At 44.9% G+C, this 20,496-nt stretch overlaps 1 protein-coding gene and 1 pseudogene across 3 annotated transcripts in view; one reads left to right on the top strand and one right to left on the bottom strand.

The window, feature by feature from the left end:
* The window catches only part of Tctn1 (tectonic family member 1), a 53,444-nt gene extending 41,943 nt beyond the window's left edge, over positions 1-11,501 (bottom strand). The window contains exons 1-2 of one of the 3 annotated variants that reach the window (XM_045132182.1): positions 11,269-11,501; positions 431-551 (exon numbers count right to left, since the gene is read on the bottom strand). In XM_045132182.1, coding sequence (XP_044988117.1) covers positions 431-551; positions 11,269-11,485 — 338 coding nt within the window. In that variant the 5' untranslated portion in view covers positions 11,486-11,501. Of the gene's footprint in view, positions 1-430; positions 552-11,268 lie in introns of those variants that run through there. The other 2 variants (XM_045132181.1, XM_045132183.1) reach the window with 2 other exon arrangements.
* Positions 11,502-16,358: 4,857 nt separating this feature from the next.
* LOC101609352 lies at positions 16,359-18,602 on the top strand (annotated as a pseudogene).
* Positions 18,603-20,496: the final 1,894 nt, after the last annotated feature.

Here is a 20,496-nt window from a genome sequence, read left to right as displayed (position 1 = left end):
AAATATGAGAGCAAAGCACTCACAACAGTCCATTTCTTTACCTTATAATGGGAATGTTATTCCATATACTAGGAACTGTGAGAATAGCTGGTCAATCTACAACCTGAAAGATATACGTGAAGCATTGTGACTACCTGTTTAATGTCCGCAGCAAAAGCTGTTGAAATTAACCTGCACTGTTTACCTGGGCACTCATGATATGTCACAGATGCCCACCTGTGACAATGACATGACCTGTGCAGTGCAGTCCTCTCTCCAGAGAGCACTTTGGAGGCTGCACAGCCTCTTCCTTTGACCACACAGCTGGCTAGATGCAAAGAAAGGATAGTTACACTGCCTGTGTGTTTTCAGTCTGGGGACTTTTCACTTTCTGTCTCTAAATTATATTATCCTGGTTAGATGCCACCACGCCTCCATGACATATACTCACATGACAACTGGAACTGAGCAGGCAGAAAAAACACTGAAGTCCACAGAGCTACAGTCAGGATCACAGCAGCAGTTGACGTCACACTGTGCTGCAGACAGGTCACAGACACACAGAGCAGCGACTAGAGAAATGACAGGATTCAGAGTGTCACAATCAACAGGTGGTGACTGCCCCCTACTGCGGCAGGGTGCCATAAATGCACATAGTCTGAAAGGTCCATTTAACTAGTCCAATAGTACTTTGGGAAAACGTTGGGAAGTGGTAGTCAGTTTGAGTACTCCTCAGCAGAGGTCTCACTAAGGAGCAGCTAGTCACCTGCCGTGCTTGGCAAGCTTTCTGATCTGATACTGCATGTGAAACCCAGACCCCTGCTGCTTTTGAGAGGCCAGCAGGTGGGCAGGCTTAAGCAGCAGCACACCTACAATAGCTAGGGACCAGGCACAAATGAGCACCTATGCCCTTCCTCTAGAGAACATGCTTCCAAGTCAGGGCTTTGAGTCTTGTCCCTCTCCTCACACATAACCTGTGGCTTTGAAGCTAAACTCATATTCACAGGCTCTTGGCCAAGACATAGATTGTCTCTGCTACCTAAAATATTGTCAGAGGCCGGGGAGATGGCTTCGAAGGTAAGAGCCCTTGCTGCACAAGCATCAAAATCTGAGCTCAATCTCTAGTACTCATATCAAAATAAAATCCAGATGTGACAACCCAGCCCTGTGGGGGACAGAAACATGGCAACCACTGGAGCCTACAGGTCAGCCAGTCTAACCAAAAGGAAGTCAGCTCCAGGGCCAGGAAGTTGGCTTGGCAGTTGAAGACACTGGCTTACAAAGCCTACAAGCCAGGGTTCAATTCCTGAGGTAGGGTCTTATTCTAGCCCGGGCTGACCCAGTACCCATGTAAAGCCAGATACACAAAGTAATGCATACATCTAAAGTTCTTTTCCAGTGGTAAGAGGCCCTTGTACTTCCATCCCTCCGCCCCCACTTGCAAATGAATAATTAATAGAAATACAATCAAAAGAAGTCATCAGGCATGGTGGTGTATACCTTTGATCCCAGCCCTGTGATGGGAGGGGTTTGCTATAGTTCAAGGCCACCCTGAGACTAATTGTGAACTACAGGTCAGCCTGGGCTAGAGTGAGACCCTATCTCAAAACACAAAACAAAATAAATAAATAAAATAAAAATAAAAATAAAGGACTAGGGAAGTGGCTCAGTGGTTAAGGTGTTTGCCTGTGAAGCCTAAGGACCCCAGTTCGATTCCCCAGAACCCATGTAAGCCAGATGTACAAGGGGTGCATGCATCTGGAGTTCGTTGGCAGTGGCTAAAGGCTCTGGTGTGGCCATTCTCTTTCTCTCTATCTGACTCTTCATCTTTCTCTCCTTCAAATAAATAAATAAAATATTAAAAATAAAATAAAGGGCTGGTAAGATGGCTTAGCAGTTAAGGCGCTTGCCTGCAAAGCCTAAGGACCCAGGTTTGAGTCCCCAGAACCCACATAAAGCCAGATGCACAAGGTGGTGCATGTGTCTAGAGTTCATTTGCAGTGGCTAGAGGCCCTGTCCCTATGAGGACTGAGGAGACAGTCATCTTGGCCATTCCCTCTATGCCTACGGATCCCCAGGTGACAGTCCAGGTGCAAGGAAGGGCTCAGCCCCACCCAGCCACCACCTGCAGTGCTGGCACCATGTATGCCTCAGATATGGCTTACGCCACCACAGGACAACAAAAATTTAAAAAGTTGGACAAAATGATTTTAAGAAGCTCTTTGAGCCATTCTTTAACTAAATCTACTTCAGTAATCAAATGTGCTCTATATGTACATATATCCAGGCTGGTGTAACTTCCTTTCTAAGTGTGTTAATCACCTATGTAGAAGCCAAAGTAATGCATACATTCATCGAACAAAAGGCACCAATATTTGGGCCTGTGCTCCCAGGTCATGAGGCCACTGGAGATGATGGTACACTTCTACACTGGGCCCCTGGTAAGTCACCTGTCTTCCTGAGCAGGAAGGGTACAGAGACCCAAACAAAATTGGTGTGCAGTCTGAAACAGGAGAGTCACAATCAAGGAGCAACTAGTCCTCCTGGCTTCCCAGAAAAGTAAAAACTACTTGGCCATCAAGGCCCTGACTCATCCTAACAGACAGAAAACACCAATAAGCTATAGGGCTACTCCTGGGTCCCTAAAGTCTCCTTTGGAGAGCCACTAGGGACCTCCAAAATTAATCCCTAATGAAATTCTGGCTATCTGCATGGTCTTAAACATCAGAGAGAAATGTATAACCAAAGATAAAAAAAAAAACCTTAAATATATGAATGGCCTATTAAGTAATACAACAAGAGCTTTCCAAGAGGAGAAACAAGGAAGACCTTAAGACAAAGCACTACCCATCAGACAGTCTCCTGGGTGACTCATTGCCCGTCGCACTCACCCTGCTCCCCCCAGCTCCTCCTGCGCCCAGGGCGTTGGTGGCCAACGACCCCCAGGGATAGCAAGGACCCTCACTCTCTAATAAAAAAATAAAATATTAAAAAGATAAAAAAAAAAGAAGTCAGCTGACATGGTGACACATACCTATAATCCTGGGTACAGGTAGAAGGATCACTGTGAGTTCAAGGCCACCCTGAGACTAGACTACATAGTGAATTCCAGATTCAAAATTCCAGATTAAAAATTAATTCCTTTATTTATTTGAGAGAGTGAGGGAAAGAGGCAGATGGAGAGCGAGAGAGAGAATGGGCATGTCAGGGCCTCCAGCCACTTCAAACGAACTCCAAACACATGTGCCACCTTGTGCATCTGGCTTATGTGAATCCTGGGGAACTGAACTAGGGTCCTGTGGAAAGGGGGAGGGGTCAGCTCCAGGTTCAGTGAGACTCTCTGTCTCAAGGAAGTAAAGCAGGAGAGTGATAGAGAATGACACCCGATTTTCTCCTCTGGCCACACATGCAAATGGGGCAGGCACATCCGCATACATGCATACACCAGACACATATACACCCCCAAAATTATATGCCTAAACACGTCTGTGGCATTTACAATATACTGCAATAAATTTATGAAAATAGAAGATGCAGGGAGGTGGAGATCTCCCCATAACAACTTTCAATTATCAACAATGATGATCACCTCCATTTTTAGCAGATGCAGTATCTTCTTGTGTGCAAAAAAGACAACTCAGAGCCGGTTGTGGTGGTGCACGTCTTTAATCCCAGTACTCGGGAGGCAGAGGGAGGAGGATCACCATGAGTTTGAGGTCACCCTGAGACTACATAGTGAATTCCAGGTCAGCCTGAGCTAGAGTGAGACCCTACCATGAAAAATCAAAAAAAAAAAAAAAAAAAAAAAACCTCAGGGACTAGAGAGGTGGCTCATCAATTAAAGTGCTTGCCTGAAATGCCTGATGACCCTGGTTCAATTCCCCAGTACCCACGTAAAGCCAGATGTACAATGTGGTACACATATCTGGAGTTTATTTGCAGTGGCAGGAAGCCATGGCACACTCATTTTCTCTCTTTTTCTCTCCTTCCCTCCCCCCACCCTGCTTTCAAAGAAATAAAATAAAATAAATGGTACTCTTCTTAAAAAAAAAAAAAAAGAAGAAGAAGAACTTGCTTAGTGGTTAAGGCGCTTGCCTGCACAGCCTAAGGACCCATGTTCAATGTCTCTCTGGATCCCACATAAGCCAGATGCACAAAGGTGAGGGAAGCACAAAGTCAAAAATGCCCACTAGGTGGCACAAACGTCTGGCATTCAATTGCACTGGCTAAGGCCCTGACACCAATTCTCTCTCCCTCCCTCCCTCTCTTGCTCTATCTTAAAAAGAAGACGACGATGACGACACTGACGCCGACACCGACAAAGACAGATGGTGATGATGATGACACAGAGTCAGCATTTCCCAGGAGAAAAGGCTGGGCATGGTGGACCATCGTGTGTTCAAGGTCCCGAGGCTACACAGAATTCCAGGTCAGCCTGGGCTAGAGCAAGATCACACCTCAAAAACAAAAACAAACAGGGCTGAAGAGATGGCTTAGCAATTAAGGAGTTTGCCTACAAAGCCACAGGACCCCAGTTCAATTCCCCAGGATCCACGTAAGCCAGATGCACAAGGTGGCACATGTGTTTGGAGTTCGTTTGAAGTGGCTGGAGGCCCTGACGTGCCCGTTCTCTCTCTCGCTCTTCGTCTGCCTCTTTCCCTCTCACTCTCTCAAATAAATAAATTAATTAATTTTTAAAAATACTTAAAAAACAAACAAAAAGCCAGGCGTCATGGCGCACACCTTTAATCCCAGCACTCAGGAGGCAAAGGTAGGAGAATCACTGTGAGTTCGAGGCCACCCTGAGACTACAGAATTCCAAGTCAGCCTGGGCTAGAGTGAAACGCTACCTCAGAAAACAAAACAAAACAAAACAAAATTCTCAAGAGACTTTTGGCACTGAATACTCAGCTAAACTATCTCAATTCCTCACCAAATTAGCTTTCTTACAAATTCATGCTCTGTCAAATGGGGAACTTTTAAAGGGCCAACAGAGCATGAGAATAATAACACCGAATTTATGGTACAGACTATTGTGGAGAGGGAGGAAAGAACAAAATCAAGGCTTCAATATTTTTTCCCCTCCTTTTTGAGACAGGCTTCATATAGCCCAGCCTGGCCTCAAACTTCAGATCCCCCTGTCTCTACCAGCCAAGTGCTGGCATCATAGGTGTATATCATTATGTCTGCCTGGCCAAGACTAAGATTTTATCTATAATGTTTTGTTTCTTTTGTGGATAATAATTTCAAGGAAGGAAAAAAAAAAGAACAACGAGCCAGGTGTGGTGGTGCACACCTTTAATCCCAGCATTCGGGAGGCAGAGTTAGGAGGATCACGGTGAGTTTGAGGCTACCCTGAGACTACACAGTCAATTCCTGGCCAGCCTAGACTAGAGTGAAACCATACCTTGAAAAAAAAACACCAAAAAAACAAACAAAAAAAGAACAACAGAAGTATTGAAGGTAAATATTGATAGGAGTTTCATTCAACACTATTTGCATGAATGAATTATTTCATAATAAAATGAGTTTTTAAAGACATCAGACATGGTGGCACACACCTATAATCCCAGTACTTGGAAGGCAGAGACAAGAACTGCAAGTAGTAGGCCAGCATGGGTAGTGATTAAGACCTTGTTTTAAAAAATAAACTATGGGGGCTGGAGAGATGGCTTAGTGATTACTTGCTTGACTGTGAAGCCTAAGGACCCCAGTTCAAGGCTTAATTCCCCAGGACCCATATAAGGCAGATGCACAAGGTGGCGCATGCATCTGGAGTTCATTTGCAGTGGTTGGAGGCCCTGGCATGCCCCTCCCCTGCCTCTTTCTCTCTTTGTCTGTCACTCTCAAATAAATAAATAAAAATAAACAAAAAATTAAAAGTAAAATAAACTATGGGGGCTAGAGAAATAGCTTAGTGGTTAAGGCACTTGCCTGCAAAGCCAAAGGACCTTGGTTCCATTCCCCAGGACCCACGTAAATCAGATGTACAAAGTGGTGCATGCATCTGGAGTTCATTTGCAGTGGCTGGAAGCCCTGGTACACCCATTCTCTCTCACTGTCTCTCTCTCAAATAAATAAAAATATTTTTAAATAAGATAAAATAAACCATGAGGGGAAAACAACAACAACAATAAACTATGGGCTGGGAGAAATGGCTTAGTGGTTAAAGGTCTGACATCCAGAATTCAATTCCCCATAACCCATGTACAGCCATGCACAGACAGAGAGGCACATGCACAGAGTTCATTTGCAGTACCTAGAAACTCTGGTAGGCCCATTCTCACTTATTTTCTATCTCTCTCTCCTCTCTCTGTCTTGTTCTCTCTCCTTGCAAATAAATAAAAATATTTTTTAAAATAAACTAAAAAAAATACCTAATTGGGGAAGAAAGTTAGTTTTAGGAAAGTGTAGCACCCTAAAAATGGTATAACATACTTTGGAGAAGTGTGATGGGAAAGGGGAAGGTTCGCCGTTAAATGCTTTCATTCTTTCTTTTTAAATATCATTCTGTTTTATTTATTTGAAAGAAAGAATAGGGCCAGGCATGGTGGCGCACGCCTTTAATCCCAGCACTTGGGAGGCAGATTTTAAGAGCATTACTGTGAGTTCAAGGCCCCCTGAGACCACACAGTGAATTTCAGGTCAGCCTGGACTAGAGTGAAACCCTACCTTGAAAAAACAAACAAAACAAAACAAGAAAATGAAAGAGAGAATAGGTGTGCCAGAGCTCTTGCACTGGAGATGAACTCCAGACACATGCACATGCACCTCTTTGCATATCTGGCTTTAAGTGAGTACTAAGGGTTGACTCTGGACTGGCAGACTTTGGAAGCAAGGGTCTTTAACTGCTGACCATCTCCCCAGCACTCTTTCCTTTCCTTCTTTTAAAATACGTTATTTAGGGCTGGGGAGATAGCTCAATGGCTAAGGGTGATTGCTTGCAAAACTTGATGGCCTGGGTTTGATTCTACAGTACCTACATAAAGCCAAGTACACAAAGTGACACATACATCTGGAAGTCATTTATACTGACAAGAGACCTTGATGCACCGGTTCTCACTCTCTCTTTCCAAAACTAAAAATAAATAAATAAAGCTGGGCGTGGTGGTGCATGCCTTTAATCCCAGAACTCAGGAGAGGAAGAGGTAAGAGGATCACCATGAGTTCAGGGCCACCCTGAGACTACATGGTTAATTCCAGGTTAGCCTGGACCAGAGTGAGACCCAACCTCGAAACACCAAGTTAACAATAATAATAAATAAAATATTAGGGCTGGACCCCTATTTTTAGTTTGTGAACAACCTCCATACTGATTTTTATAACTGGTTGTACCTGTTTACATTCTCATCAACAGTTTATAAGGTTTTGCCCTTCCCTGCAGTCTTCCCAGCATTTGTCATGTTTTCTTCATGAAAGCCCTTCTGACTGGTAGAATTGTTACTGGAGTTATTAGGATCAGAGCCTACACCATGGCACCTCTGACCAGTGAGGCTTGGCCACCAGTCCTCCACAGACCAATGAAAGACACAAGTAATCATGAAAAACAGAACAAAGATTTATTCAGTGTGGCCACATTGGGATGAGGAACAAATAAAGAGGTCTAGTGACCCCCAAGTCTATTGTCAGTGTTCTGACATGAGGTTTAGGTTGAAGTAGAGGGTAAGAGGCATGCATAACTAGACAGTCCTAGTCAAGGTGTGGTTCTGCTCATCACTGACCATTTTCTGGGCTCCAGTTTCCTATAAAGTGGTCTATAAGTTACCAAAACTGTAAAAGCAGAGCTGAAGAGATGGCTTAGGGGTTAAGGTACTTGCCTGTGAAACCTAAGGACAAAGGTTCATTTTCCCAATGCCACATAATTCAGATGCACAAGGTGGCACATGTATCGGGAGTTCCTTTGCAGTGGCTATAGGCCCTGGCACACCCATTCTCTCTACATATGCCTCTTTCTCTCTCCTCTCTAAATAAATAAAGTGGTTTTTAAGTGTAAAATCTCTCCAGGAGACAGATTCCCCCTCTGGCTGGCACCAGAGCCTCAACCTTTCCTTTCTCCCTGTTTAACACTGGGGAAACTCTAATCTCATGGGGACCATTGTTTCAATAGTCTAATAGTCAAAGGGATGGCAAGAGCATTACGGAATTTCAAAGTGAATTTAATTTCATTTCTTGATGGCCAAGGATTTTGAACATGTTTTAAAGTAATTATTGGCCAATTCTGTTTCTTATTTGTCTATTCAATTCATGAGCCCAATTACTAATTGAAAAACTTGTTCTCTTGGCATTTTACTTTAATATTCTTTGCTGCAATGTTAACAATAGCTTAAAAAATGGAACCAGCCTAGATGTTCAACAAATGAATGGATAAAGGAAATGTGGTACATATACACAATAGAATTTTATTCAGCTGTGAAGAAAAATGAAATGATGACATTTTCAGGAAAAAAATATATTAGGGCTGGAGAGATGGCTTAACAGTTAAGGTGCTTATCTGTGAAGCTTAAGGACCCAGGTTCAACTCCCTAGAACCTACATAAACCAGACGCACCAGGGGATGCATGCATACAAGGTCACACATGTGCACAAAGTGATGCATGTGTCTGCAGTTGGATTGCAGTCACTAGAGGCACTGGCATGCCTATTTCTCTCTCTCTCAAAAAATAGAATTAAAATAAATATTTAGACAATAATAAAATAGCCAGGTGTGGTAGTGCATGCCTTTAATTCCAGCACTCATGAGGCAGTGGTAGGAAGATCACCATCAGTTCAAGGCCAACCTGAGACTACATAGTGAATTCTATCTAGGTCAGCCTGCTTTAGAGTAAAACCCTACCTTGAAAAAACAAAATAATAATGATAATATAATAAAATATGTTACTTAGCTGAGCATGGTGGCACATGTGCCACTTTGTGCATTTGGCTTTACATGGGTACTGGGGAATTGAACCTGGGCTGTTAGACTCTTCAAGCAAGTGCCTTTAACTACTGAGACATCTCTTCATTCCCCTTTCTTTCTTTCTCTTTGAAAGAAAAAAATTTAAGGGCTGGAGGGATGGCTTAGCAGTTAAGGAACTCGTCTGTGAAGCCTAAGGATTCAGGTTCGATTTTCCAGGTCCCACGTAAGCCAGATACACATGGTGGCACATGTATCTGGAGTTCATTTGTAGTGGCTAGAGGCCCTAACATGCCCTTTCTTTCTTTCTCTCTATCTAATAAATAAATAAAAATAAAATCTTAAAAAAAAACTTTTTAAATATTTTATCTAGCCAGGCATGGTGGTGCATGCCTCTAATCCCAGCACTCAGGAGGCAGAGGTAGGAGAATTGCTGTGAGTTCTAGGCCACCCTGAGACTACATAGTGAATTCCAGGTCATCATGAGCTAAAGTGAGATCCTACCGTGAAAAACCAGAAAAAAAAAAGTAAAGCTGGATGCAATGGCTGGAGGCCCTGGCATGCCCATTTTCTTTCTCTCTCTCTCTTTCTCTCTCTCTCTCTCTCTGTCTCTCTCCTATTTCTCTCTCTCATAAACAAATAAATAAATATTTTTTAATGTAAACTACAAATCTATCAACCATTCTACAGAAAAACCACCAGGAACACATGCCCTAATCATGATGGTTCAGGCATAGCTTCATCTGGGGAAGAAAGTGCATGATAAGTTATTACTAATATAACTTCCCTACTATTCATCAAGTCAACAGACTTATGTTTATAAAAGTGTCAAATCCATATCTCTGTACTTCCCTCCCCTATCCCTAGACTTTGGTGCTGAGGCTTGAACCCAGGTCCTCATGCATGCTAAGTAAATGGTGTGCCATTGAACTACACCCACAGCAGCCCCTGTACTTTTTATCATAAATTCCAGATTAACTAAAGTCTAGAGTTTAGTGTGTCCACCAACAATGGCTCTTTTCTTCATTAACATGCAGCCATAGATATATTTTTCTCTCAAAAAGTGATCAGACACACACTGCCACTGGGTTACTCTCAATGCAAACAAGATTTTCTTAAATTTTTTTTCGAGGTAGCCCAGGCTGACCTGGAATTCACTATGTTGTCTCAGGCTGGCCTCAAACTCACAGCAATCCTCCTACCTCTGCCTCCCAAGTGCTGGGATTAAAGGTGTGCGCCTCCATGCCCGGCCCTAAAATTCTTTTTTGAAGTTACAAATCTTATTGACAAGCTGCCAACTGCTCTGAACCCTCACCTCCAGAAAAATGCACAGTCACAAAATTTTGCACTCAATCTCCTAGTGTCACGACTAGTGTCAAATCAGATTATAAAATATTCACTAAAAATGTAATCGCGGAATTAAAAGATCACTGAGAAAAACTAACTGCCTAGCCATGTATCTTTAGAAGTGGGCATAACCCCTCCCTCACCCTATACCGTCCCACCTCCAATTCTAACACAGGTGGTAACCTGTGGTTTTAATTCAAATCAACAGACAAGGGCCTTCACCTATTCACATTTAGAAAGCTATACCTTTGGTGTCTGGTTTTTTTTAAAAAAAAAAAAAAAAACAACTTTATTTTATTTGAGAGAGACAGAGAGAAAGGCAGAGAGAGAGAGAATGGGCGCACCAGGACCTTCAACCACTGCAAACGAACTCCAGATGCATGTGCCACCATGTGCATCTGGCTTGTGTGTCCTAGGGAATTGAACCTGCGTCCCTTGGCTTTGCAGGCAAATGCCTTAACCACTAAGCCATCTCTCCAGCCCTGGCATCTATTTTAAATGCATTAAGTGAAAAGTAAACACAGCCTAAGTACATTCATTTCCTCCACTGTCCAAAGCCTTCTATTTAAGTACACCTTGGGCTACCAGGATTCATTCATGCATAACTGCCTTTAGCATTAGCCTTGTTCAGTGCCAGCAAGAGCTTTCACAGATGTGACACAGTCCTGTGTGTTTTCCTCACGTGGGTGATAGAGATCCAGTCCACCTCCACCTTTCAGAATGAAGTGATGCTACACAGTTAGCTCTCATTACTTTTTAAAATATTTTTGTTATGTACTTATTTATTTGAGAAAGAGTGAGATAGAGGGAGAATGGGCGCACTAGGGCCTCTAGCCATTGCAAAGGAACTCCCGACGCATGCACCACCATGCGCACCTGGCTTACGTGGTACCTGAGGAATCGAACATGGGTCCTTATGGCTTCTCAGGCAAGCACCTGAGCCGCTAAGCCATCTCTCCAGTCTTAACTCTCATTATTGATCTTAGTCCTCCTACCCAGTCCAATGATGGATCCGGACGGACACCCAGAAGTCAGTATTTGGTACCCACCGTCAGTCACCGGGGTGGGCCTGGGGCCAGAGGAGAGCTCCGGGGCCTTGGAGGCTCCCAGGGTTCTAGGCGATGGGGACGGTTTGTGAGTCGCTGCGGCGGCCTCGGTGGCGTTGAGGCCCTCCGTCACGACCGGGGTGGCCCCGGCCTGCGCGCTCACCGAGGCCCAGCAGCCCAGCAGCTCCAGCAGGAGCGGCGCCAGGACCCGCGACCCCATGGCCTAGCGGAGCCGCGCGCGCCGGGGACCAGAGAGCCTGCGTTGCCTGGCAACCGCGACAGCCCGGCGCGAGGCATGTCGGGAAGCGGTCCGCGAAGCCAAGAGAGCCTGGGACAGAGGGCGGGGCCTGCGCACGAGCGTCGGGGGCGGGGCAGAGTGGAGGGCGGGGCCTGGCCGTGGACGGCGGGGGCGGGGCCTGACGGGTCCGCTAGGGGCGGGGCTCCAGGAGCACGGCTAGACTCAGGCGAGTAAAGAACCTGTGTGGTATCCGTGTGGTTGTGGTGCTGTTTAAAAAACGTGGATTCTCGGATACAGCCTCACAGTCAGTGTAGGACAGAGTCCAGGAATCAGTATTTCTTTCTTTCTTTTCTTTTTCTTGGTTTTTCGAGGTAGGGTCTCGCTCTAGCCTAGGCTGACCTGGAATTCACTAGGTAGTCTCAGGGTGGCCTCGAACTCACAGCCATCCTCCTACCTCTGCCTCCCCAAGTGTTGAGATTAAAGGCGTGCACTACCACACCCGGAAAGAATCAGTATTTCTTTTTTTTAAAGTATTTTTATTTATTAGAGAGACATAGAGACAGGATGGGTGTTCCAGGGCCTCCAGCCACTGCAAACGAACTCCAGACGCATGCGCTACATTGTGCATGTGGCTTACCTGGGTACTGGGGAATCGAACCTGAGTCCTTAGAACCACTAAACCATCTCTCCAGCCCAAGAGTCAGAATGTATTTTTTTTTATTTCATTTATTTATTTGAGAGAGATAGAGAAAGAGGCACATATATGGAGAGAATGGGTGTGCTATGGCCTCTAGCCACAGCAAACAAACTCCAAGTGCATGCACCACTTTGTGCATATGGCATCCTTTGGCTTTGCAGGCAAACACCTTAACTGCTAAGCCATCTCTCCAGCCCAAGAATCAGTATTTCTAATGAATGTCCTAACCCAGTGGATGATTGGGTAGAGGGGAACAAGATTAGCTGTGTCAACCTAGAGAAGGTTCTATGGTTAAGGTGCTTGCCTGCAAACCCTACTAACCTGGGATTGATTCCCCAGTACTCATGTACAGCTAGATGCACAATGTGGTGCCTGCACCTGGAGTTTGTTTGCAGCTGTAAGAAGCCTTGAAGCATCCCCTCCTCTCTCTCTCTCCTCACTGTATACATGGAGTTCAATCACATCACCATCCTTGAATTCTCTATCCCAGGCTCCGTGGACACAGTTTGATTTGAGCTGCATCTCAAGAAGACACCGGATAACTTCTACCCACCGTGCTTGTGATGAGGGGGGACAGGAACATAGAACTTTTTGTAGCCCCAGACTGTCCTGAAACCCACTGTGGAGCCCAGGCTGGCCCCCAACTTGTAGCAGTTCTTTTGTCTCAGCCTCCCAAGCGCTGGGATCACAGGTATGGGCCACCACATCCAACCTCTATTTTTGCTCTTATGATAATGTGATTTCTAAGGACCCCCTCAAGTCTAACATTCCATCCAGTTTATTATATGACAAGGTTTAGGCAATCCTCTCATTATCCACTTTTGCCCAATTTCAGACACTCAGTAGATGACCCCAATCTAATTGTTAGGACAGTGAACTCCTTTCAAAGTCAAAATTTAGATTTTATCAACTCATACATTTTGCAAGCCTTGAAGACACTGGGATGAAATTACCATTTCAAAGGCAACCCATTTCTACCCACAGCATCTTTTCTCCCTTTGCAGTGGTATCAATGGGTCTCCCTAAGATGGAAAGATACCAGGGAAAGCTGGTGCTTAATTCCATGTTTTGCCCAAAACCTCAGCATTTGTGTTGTGTATAAATGTTCATGATTTAAAATGTCCACCTGTGGCCTGGCGTGAAGGCTCACTCAGTGGATAAATTGTTTGTCACAGAAACATGAGGATCTGAGTTCAAATCTCCAGTACCCACATAAATGTTGGGTAGGTAAGGTGGCATGTTTTAATCCCAGCATTCAGGAGGTGGAGACTAAGATTTCCAAGGGCAGGCTGCTAGCTACACTAGGCACATCAGTGAGCTCTGGGGTCAAGTGGGAGGATCCTGACTCAATAAATAAGATAAAAAAGGATGAAGGAGCCAGGCGTGGTCACGCACGCCTTTAATCCCAGCACTTGGGAGGCAGAGGTAGGTGGATCGCTGTGAGTTTGAGGCCATCCTGAGATTACATAGTGAATTCCACGTTCAGCCTGAGCTAGAATGAGACAGAGGTAGGTAGATCGCTGTGAGTTTGAGGCCATCCTGAGATTACATAGTGAATTCCACGTTCAGCCTGAGCTAGAATGAGACACTACCTTGAAAAAAAAAAAAATTGTTCTGCATCCCAGTTGTTGTATGAGTATGTTTGTTAACGTTTATAAATTTGTGTATAGTCAGATGCACAAAGTGGTGCATGTGTCTGCAGTTTGTTTGCAGTGGCAGGAAAGAACATGTCCATGCTCTGTCTCTTTCTCTGAAATAAATAAGCATAAAAAATTCCAGACGTGGGGCATGGTGGCACACGCCTTTAATCCCAGCACTTGGGAGGCAGAGGTAGGAGGATCACCATGAGTTCGAGGCCACCCTGAGACTCCATAGTGAATTCCAGGTCAGCGTGAGCTAGAGTGAGACCCTACCTTGAAAAACCAAAAACAAAAAAAAAAATCCAGACGTGGTGGTGCACACTTTTAATCTCAGAAATTGGGAGACTGAGGTAGGTGGATCACCATGAGTTCCTGGCCAGCCTGGGTTAGACCCCGCTTCTAGTGCATCTAGCTTTACATGGATACTGGGGAATTGAACCTGGGCTGGCAGACTTTTCAAGAAAGCACCTTTAACAGCTGAGCCATCTCCCCAGCCCCCCAATTTTTTTTAAAATTGTGACTTTTTTTAAATTGGGCCAAAATGAGACCCTACCTCGAAAAAACAAAAAAAAAAAAAAAGGAAAAGAAAAAGGATGGAGGGAGAAACTCAATACCAACCTCTCTCCGTCTCTCTGCGTGTGTGTGTGTGTGTGTGTGTGTGTGTGTGTGTGTATACAAACATGCATATACACATCTCACAATTTTGTGCCTGTGTTTGGAGGCTATTGAGACAAGGTAGCCAAGGCTGACTTTGCAAGGCAGCATCAAGCACACAGTTCTACTCCTTGGTTCAGTTGCAGGTGTCATGGTAATTATTGTTACTGTTATTACTGCTACAGTTGTGGCTTCTAAGCTGGTGAACATGAGGTGTCCTATTTTTCCAGTGGCAGAGTCTATCCACTCTGGATTCACCTGACCCAAATGGTCTACAGACAGGCAGACAGATTTCAGAAGCTTTGCAGAGGGGTTGCTTTAGAGCAACAAGGAGATCAAGATGTTGTGAAAGTCAAACGACTGGCTTCTCTATTTCTACTGCACACACCAGGACAAGAATTGACTATGAAACCAACACTCCAGTGAAAATAATCCTCAAAAATTCCTCTCCCTCTTCTCCACTTATGCCTAAATAATCACCAGGAACCATTCTTGTTTTTCAAGTGTTTTCTGAAACACTAGGGCCAAAGACGATTTGACCAGAATTCATTTGCCTTTTTTCCTTCATTTTTTAAAATATCTTATCTATTTATTTCCAAGGAGAGAGAGGAAAGAGAATGAGCACACAAGGGCTTAGCCACTGCAAACAGACTACAGATCCATGCATCACCTTGTGCATCTGGCTTTGCGTGGGGACTGGGGAATCATCCCCCGGGTCGTTAGGTTTTGCAGGCAAGCACCATAACTGCTGAGCCATCTCTCCAGCCTCATTCTTCATTTTTTTGGGACAGGGTCTTACTAAGTAGCTTGGGCTAGCCTGGAACCCATGATCCTCCCGCTTCAGCCTCTCAAGTGCTGAGATTACAAAGTACCACAACAACAGCCTAAAAATAACTTTTTGGGGCTGGAGAGATGGCTTAGCAGTTAAGCGCTTGCCTGTGAAGCCTAAGGACCCCGGTTCAAGGCTTGATTCTCCAGGATCCACGTTAGCCAGATGCACAAGGGGGCGCACGCATCTGGAATTTGTCTGCAGTGACTGGAAGCCCTGGCGTGCCCATTCTCTCTCTCTCTCTCTCTCTCTCTCTCTCTCTCTCTCTCTCTCTACCTCTTTCTCTGTCTGTTGCTTTCAAATAAATAAATAAAAATAAACCAAAAAAAAAATAACTTTTTGTTGTTGTTGTTGACAGCTAGCCCAGGCTGATCTGGAACTCACTCTGTAGTCCCAGGCTGGCCTGAAACTCACTGTGGTCCTCCTACCTCTGCCTCCTGAGTGTTGGGATTAAAGGTGTGCACCACCACACCTATAGAAGTCACAATTTAAAAAAAAATTGGGAGGCTGGGGAGATGGCTCAGCTGTTAAAGGTGCTTTCTTGAAAAGTCTGCCAGCCCAGGTTCAATTCCCCAGTATCCACGTACAGCTAGATGCACTAGAAGCGGGGTCTAACACAGGCTGGCCAGGAACTCATGGTGATCCACCTACCTTAGTCTCCCAATTTCTGAGATTAAAAGTGTGCACCACCACGTCTGGATTTTTTTATGCTTATTTATTTCAGAGAACGAGACAGAGTATGGACATGTTCTTTCCTGCCACTGCAAACAAACTGCAGACACATGCACCACTTTGTGCATCTGACTATACATAAATTTATAAATGTTAACAAACATACTCATACAACCACAACTGGGATGCAAAACAATTTTTTTGTTTTGTTTTGTTTTTGTTTTTCAAGGTAGTGTCTCATTCTAGCTCAGGATGACCTGGAATTCACTATGTAGTCTCAGGGTGGCCTTGAACTCATGGCGATCCTCCTACCTCTGCCTCCCGAGTGCTGGGATTAAAAGCGTGTGCCACCATGCCTGGCTGATGGTGAAGTTTGGAATGAATGTATTTGGCAGGACTGGGCTGCCCTCAACTCTGGCAAGGTGGATATTGTCATCGCTAATGACCCCTTCATTGACCTCCACTACATGGTCTCCATGTTCCAGTATGATTCCACCCATGGCAAGTCCATGGCACAGTCAAGGCTGAGACCAGGAAGCTTGTCATCATTGGGAAGGCCATCTCCATCTTTCCAGAGCAAGACCCTGCCAACATCAAATGGGGAGATGCTGGTGCCAAGTATGTTGTGGAGTCTACTGGTGTCTCCACTACCATGGAGAAGGCTGGGGCCCGCTTGAAGGGTGGAGCCAAACGAGTCATCATCTCTGCTCCCTCTGCTGATGTCCCCAGCGTTGTGATGGGCGTGAACCAGGAGAAGTATGACAAGTCAAGATTGTCAGTAATGCCTCCTACATTGACAACTGCTTAGCTCCTCTGGCTAAGGTCATCCATGACAACTTCGCCATGTGGAAGGACTCATGATCACAGTCCACGCCATCACTGCCACCCAAAGCCCCCTTTGTGAAACTGTGGCACGATGGCCTTGTGACTGCCATGAACATCATCCTGGCATCTACTGGCACTGCCAAAGGTGTGGGCAAGGTCATCCCAGAGTTGAAGAGGAAGCTCACTGGCATGGCCTTCCGCATGCCCATCTCCAATGTGTCTCTGGTGGATCTGACCTGCTGTCTGGAGGAAGCTTCCGGATATGATGACATTAAGAAAGTGGTGAAGAGCTGGAGCGATGGCTCAGCCATTAAGGCGCTTATCTGCAAAGCCTAACAACCTGAGTTCGACTCTCTAATACCCATGTAAAGTTAGGTGGACAAAGTGGTGCGTGTATCTGAAGCTTGTTTGCACTGGTTATAAGCCCTGGTGTGCCCATTCTCTTTCTCTCTCGCTGTCTCTCTCTCTTGCAAATAAGTAAGTTTTTAAAAAATATTCAAAAAGAATTCCAAAAAAAATTTTTAAGAGAGTGAAACCTGGGCTAGAGGGGTGGCTTAGTGGTTAAGGCACTTGCCTGCAAAGCCAAAGGACCTTGGTTCGATTCCCCAGGACCCACATTAGCCAGATGCACAAGGGGGCACATGTGTCTGGAGTTTGTTTACAGTGACTGGAGGTCCTGGCCTGCCCATTTTTTCTCTCTCTCTCCCTCTTTCTCTGCCAAATAAATAAATAAAAATAAAAATGTTAAGGAAAAAAAAACAACAAGGAAGCCCTACCTCGGAAAAAAAAAAAAAATCCAAAAAAAAGTTTTTTTAAAAAAGGTGGCTGGCTGGGTGTGTTGGTGCATGCCTTTAATCCCAGCACTTGGGAGGCTCACTGTGAGTTCAAGGCTAGACAGACTACATAGTGAATTCAGGTCAGCCTTCAGTAGAGCAAGAACTGCCTCAAAGAAAAATAGGGGGGCCTGTAAAGCCTAAGGATCCAGGTTCAGTTCCCCAGTACCCACATAAGCCAGATGCTCCAGGTGGCACATGTGCCTGGAGTTGATTTGCAGTGACTGGAGACATTGGCATGCTCATTTTCTCTCTCAAATATAATAAATAAATAAATAAAATATATTTGAGAAAAATAAATTTTAAAAGGTGGTAAAACAGGAATTAGATAGCCCCCTTAAGAGCACCCTGGATGACACAGAGGACCAGGTTGTCTCCTGAGGCTTTAACAGTGACACCTACTCTTCCACATTTGATGCTGGGCCGGCATCACCCTCAGTGACCACCCTGTCAAGTGCATCTCCTGGTATGACAACTGTAAGGTTCGGGAGTGACCAAGACCACGGAAACCACTCTGAGACACTTCTATTCGGGAGAAGCACGAGCTGCCAGGACTGACTCTCAAGAGTGAGCCAACCTGCGATTCCAGATAGTGCGCTTTATAGGGCTCTTCAGTTGGGGGAAGGTGAGGAAGGGAAATGTTTAAAAAGAAAGCAGGAGAAAAAAAAAAAAAGGTTTCTTTAGGGGAGATTTAAGATAGCCAGGGTGTGACACCAGAACAGTGACCAAGTGACTTACAGAAAATCATGACCCAGGGGGTAGGGATTGTTAGGCAAGGAAGGGATAATGGCTGGGCAGTTTCTTGAGGAATGTGGATAACCTACTTCCTTATGTCTCTTTCACCACATGGTGACTCCATTTTGAGAGCCTGTCCCAACCTAACAACAACAAATTTGACTATAGCAACATGGTGGTGGAACTCATGGTCCATGTGGCCTCCAAGGAGTAAGAATCACTGGATGGCCCACCCCAGCAAGAACATGAGGGAGAGAGGTCCCTGGAGAGACCTTGGCTGCTGGGGAGACCCTGCTCCAACTCCACCCTCAATACACTGAGCATCTCACTGCTTCACAATCTCCATCCCAGATAACCCTGTCAGAAGAGGAGGGTTAAAGAGCCCTTTTATGTCACTACCATAAAATAAAGCTCACTACATCCAGGAAAAAAAAAAAAAATGTTGAGCTGGGGAGATGGCTCAGCAGTTAAAGCACTTGCCTGCAAAACCTAATGACCAGGGTTCAGTTCCCCAGTACTCATGTAAAACCAGATGCATGGTGATGCACACCTTTAATTCCAGCACACAGGAAGCAGAGGTAGGAGGATTGCTGTGAGTTCAAGGCTACCCAGAAACTACATAGTGAATTCCAGGCCATCCTGGGCTAGGGTAAGACCCTACCTCAAAAAAAAAAACCTGAAAATAAACAAAACAAAAAGTAAAAACTAATGATCAAGCCAGGCATGGTAGCTTACTCCTTTAATTCCAGCGCTTGGGAGGCAGAGGTAGGAGGATTGCTGTGAGTTCAAGGCCAGCCTGGGCTAGAGAGAGAAACTCTACCCTGAAAAAAAAAAAAATGATCAACAACAAAGAGCCTCAGAAAATGAAGTGAGCTGGCCTCTTGGTCCCACTGAGACATGTTGCTCTTTCTCACCCACTTCTGTTTGGGTTTCTTTGTTGTAAATATGTTTTCACCCTTGTAGCTGGGACCTGCGGGTAGTTCCTCTTTCTTCTTCCTGACAGCGTCACCTCACCCTGGCATAGAATGAGACATTGCGGATGCAATTTGTTTTAAAGTACGTTCCTTTCATATACTCAAACTTCTTGGAAAGAATGGTGAGATTAAAATGTGATGTAAATGCCACTGCATAGTGATAGTTTATTAAAAGCCAACGAAAGCCAGACAAGCTGGTGCACTCCTGCAATTCAGGCACTGAGGACACATGAGTTTCAGGCCAACCTAGGCTACATAGTGAGACCCTCATCTCAAAGGAAAGCAAACAAGGACTGGAGAGATGGCTCGGGGCGTAAAGGTGCTTGTTTGCAAAGCTTGACAGCCTGGGGTGGCTTCTCCAGTACCCATGTGAAGCCAGATGCAAAAAGTGGCACATTGTCTGGAATTTGCTTGCAGTGGCAGGAGGCCCTGATGTGCCCATTCTCATTCTCTCTCTCTCAATCTCTCTCTCTCTTCATTTCCCTCCTTGTCCCTTCCTGCTTGCAAATAAATAAAATATTTTAATAATTAAAAAAAGAAGCTGAGGCTGGAGAGATGACTTAGCGGTTGGGGCACTTGCCTGCGAAGCCTAAGGACCCAGGTTTGATTCCCCAGTACCTACATAAACCAGATGCACAAGGTAGTGCATGCATTTGGAGTTTGTTTGCAGTAGCTAGAGGCCCTGGCATGCCAATTTGCTCCCTCTATACCCCTTTCTCTCTCTCAAATAAATAAATAAATAAACAAATTTTAAAAAAAAGAGCCGGACATGGTGCACACCTTTAATCCCAGCACTTGGGAGGCAGGGGTAGGAGGATCACTGTGAGTTCGAGGCCATCCTGAGACTACATAGTGAATTCTAGGTCAGCCTGGACTACAATAAAACCCTACCTCAACCCCCACACACAAAAAAAGAAAAAAAAAAATATGGTGTGGTTGCTCACACGTTTAATCCTAGAATTAGGGACCCAGAGATAGGAGAATTGCTGTAAATTCGAGGCCAGCCTGGGACTAAAGAGTGAGTTCCAGGTCAGCCTGAGCTAGAGTGAGACCCTACTTTGAAAAAAAAAACCCCAAAATAAAATAAGCCAAGAAAGGCCAGGCAAGGTGAACCATTTTCAAATGGTAAGTAGG

This window comes from Jaculus jaculus, chromosome 13 (genome assembly GCF_020740685.1).
Source record: "Jaculus jaculus isolate mJacJac1 chromosome 13, mJacJac1.mat.Y.cur, whole genome shotgun sequence".
NCBI classification, from domain to species: domain Eukaryota; kingdom Metazoa; phylum Chordata; class Mammalia; order Rodentia; family Dipodidae; genus Jaculus; species Jaculus jaculus.
This window is presented reverse-complemented; position numbering and strand designations above follow the sequence as displayed.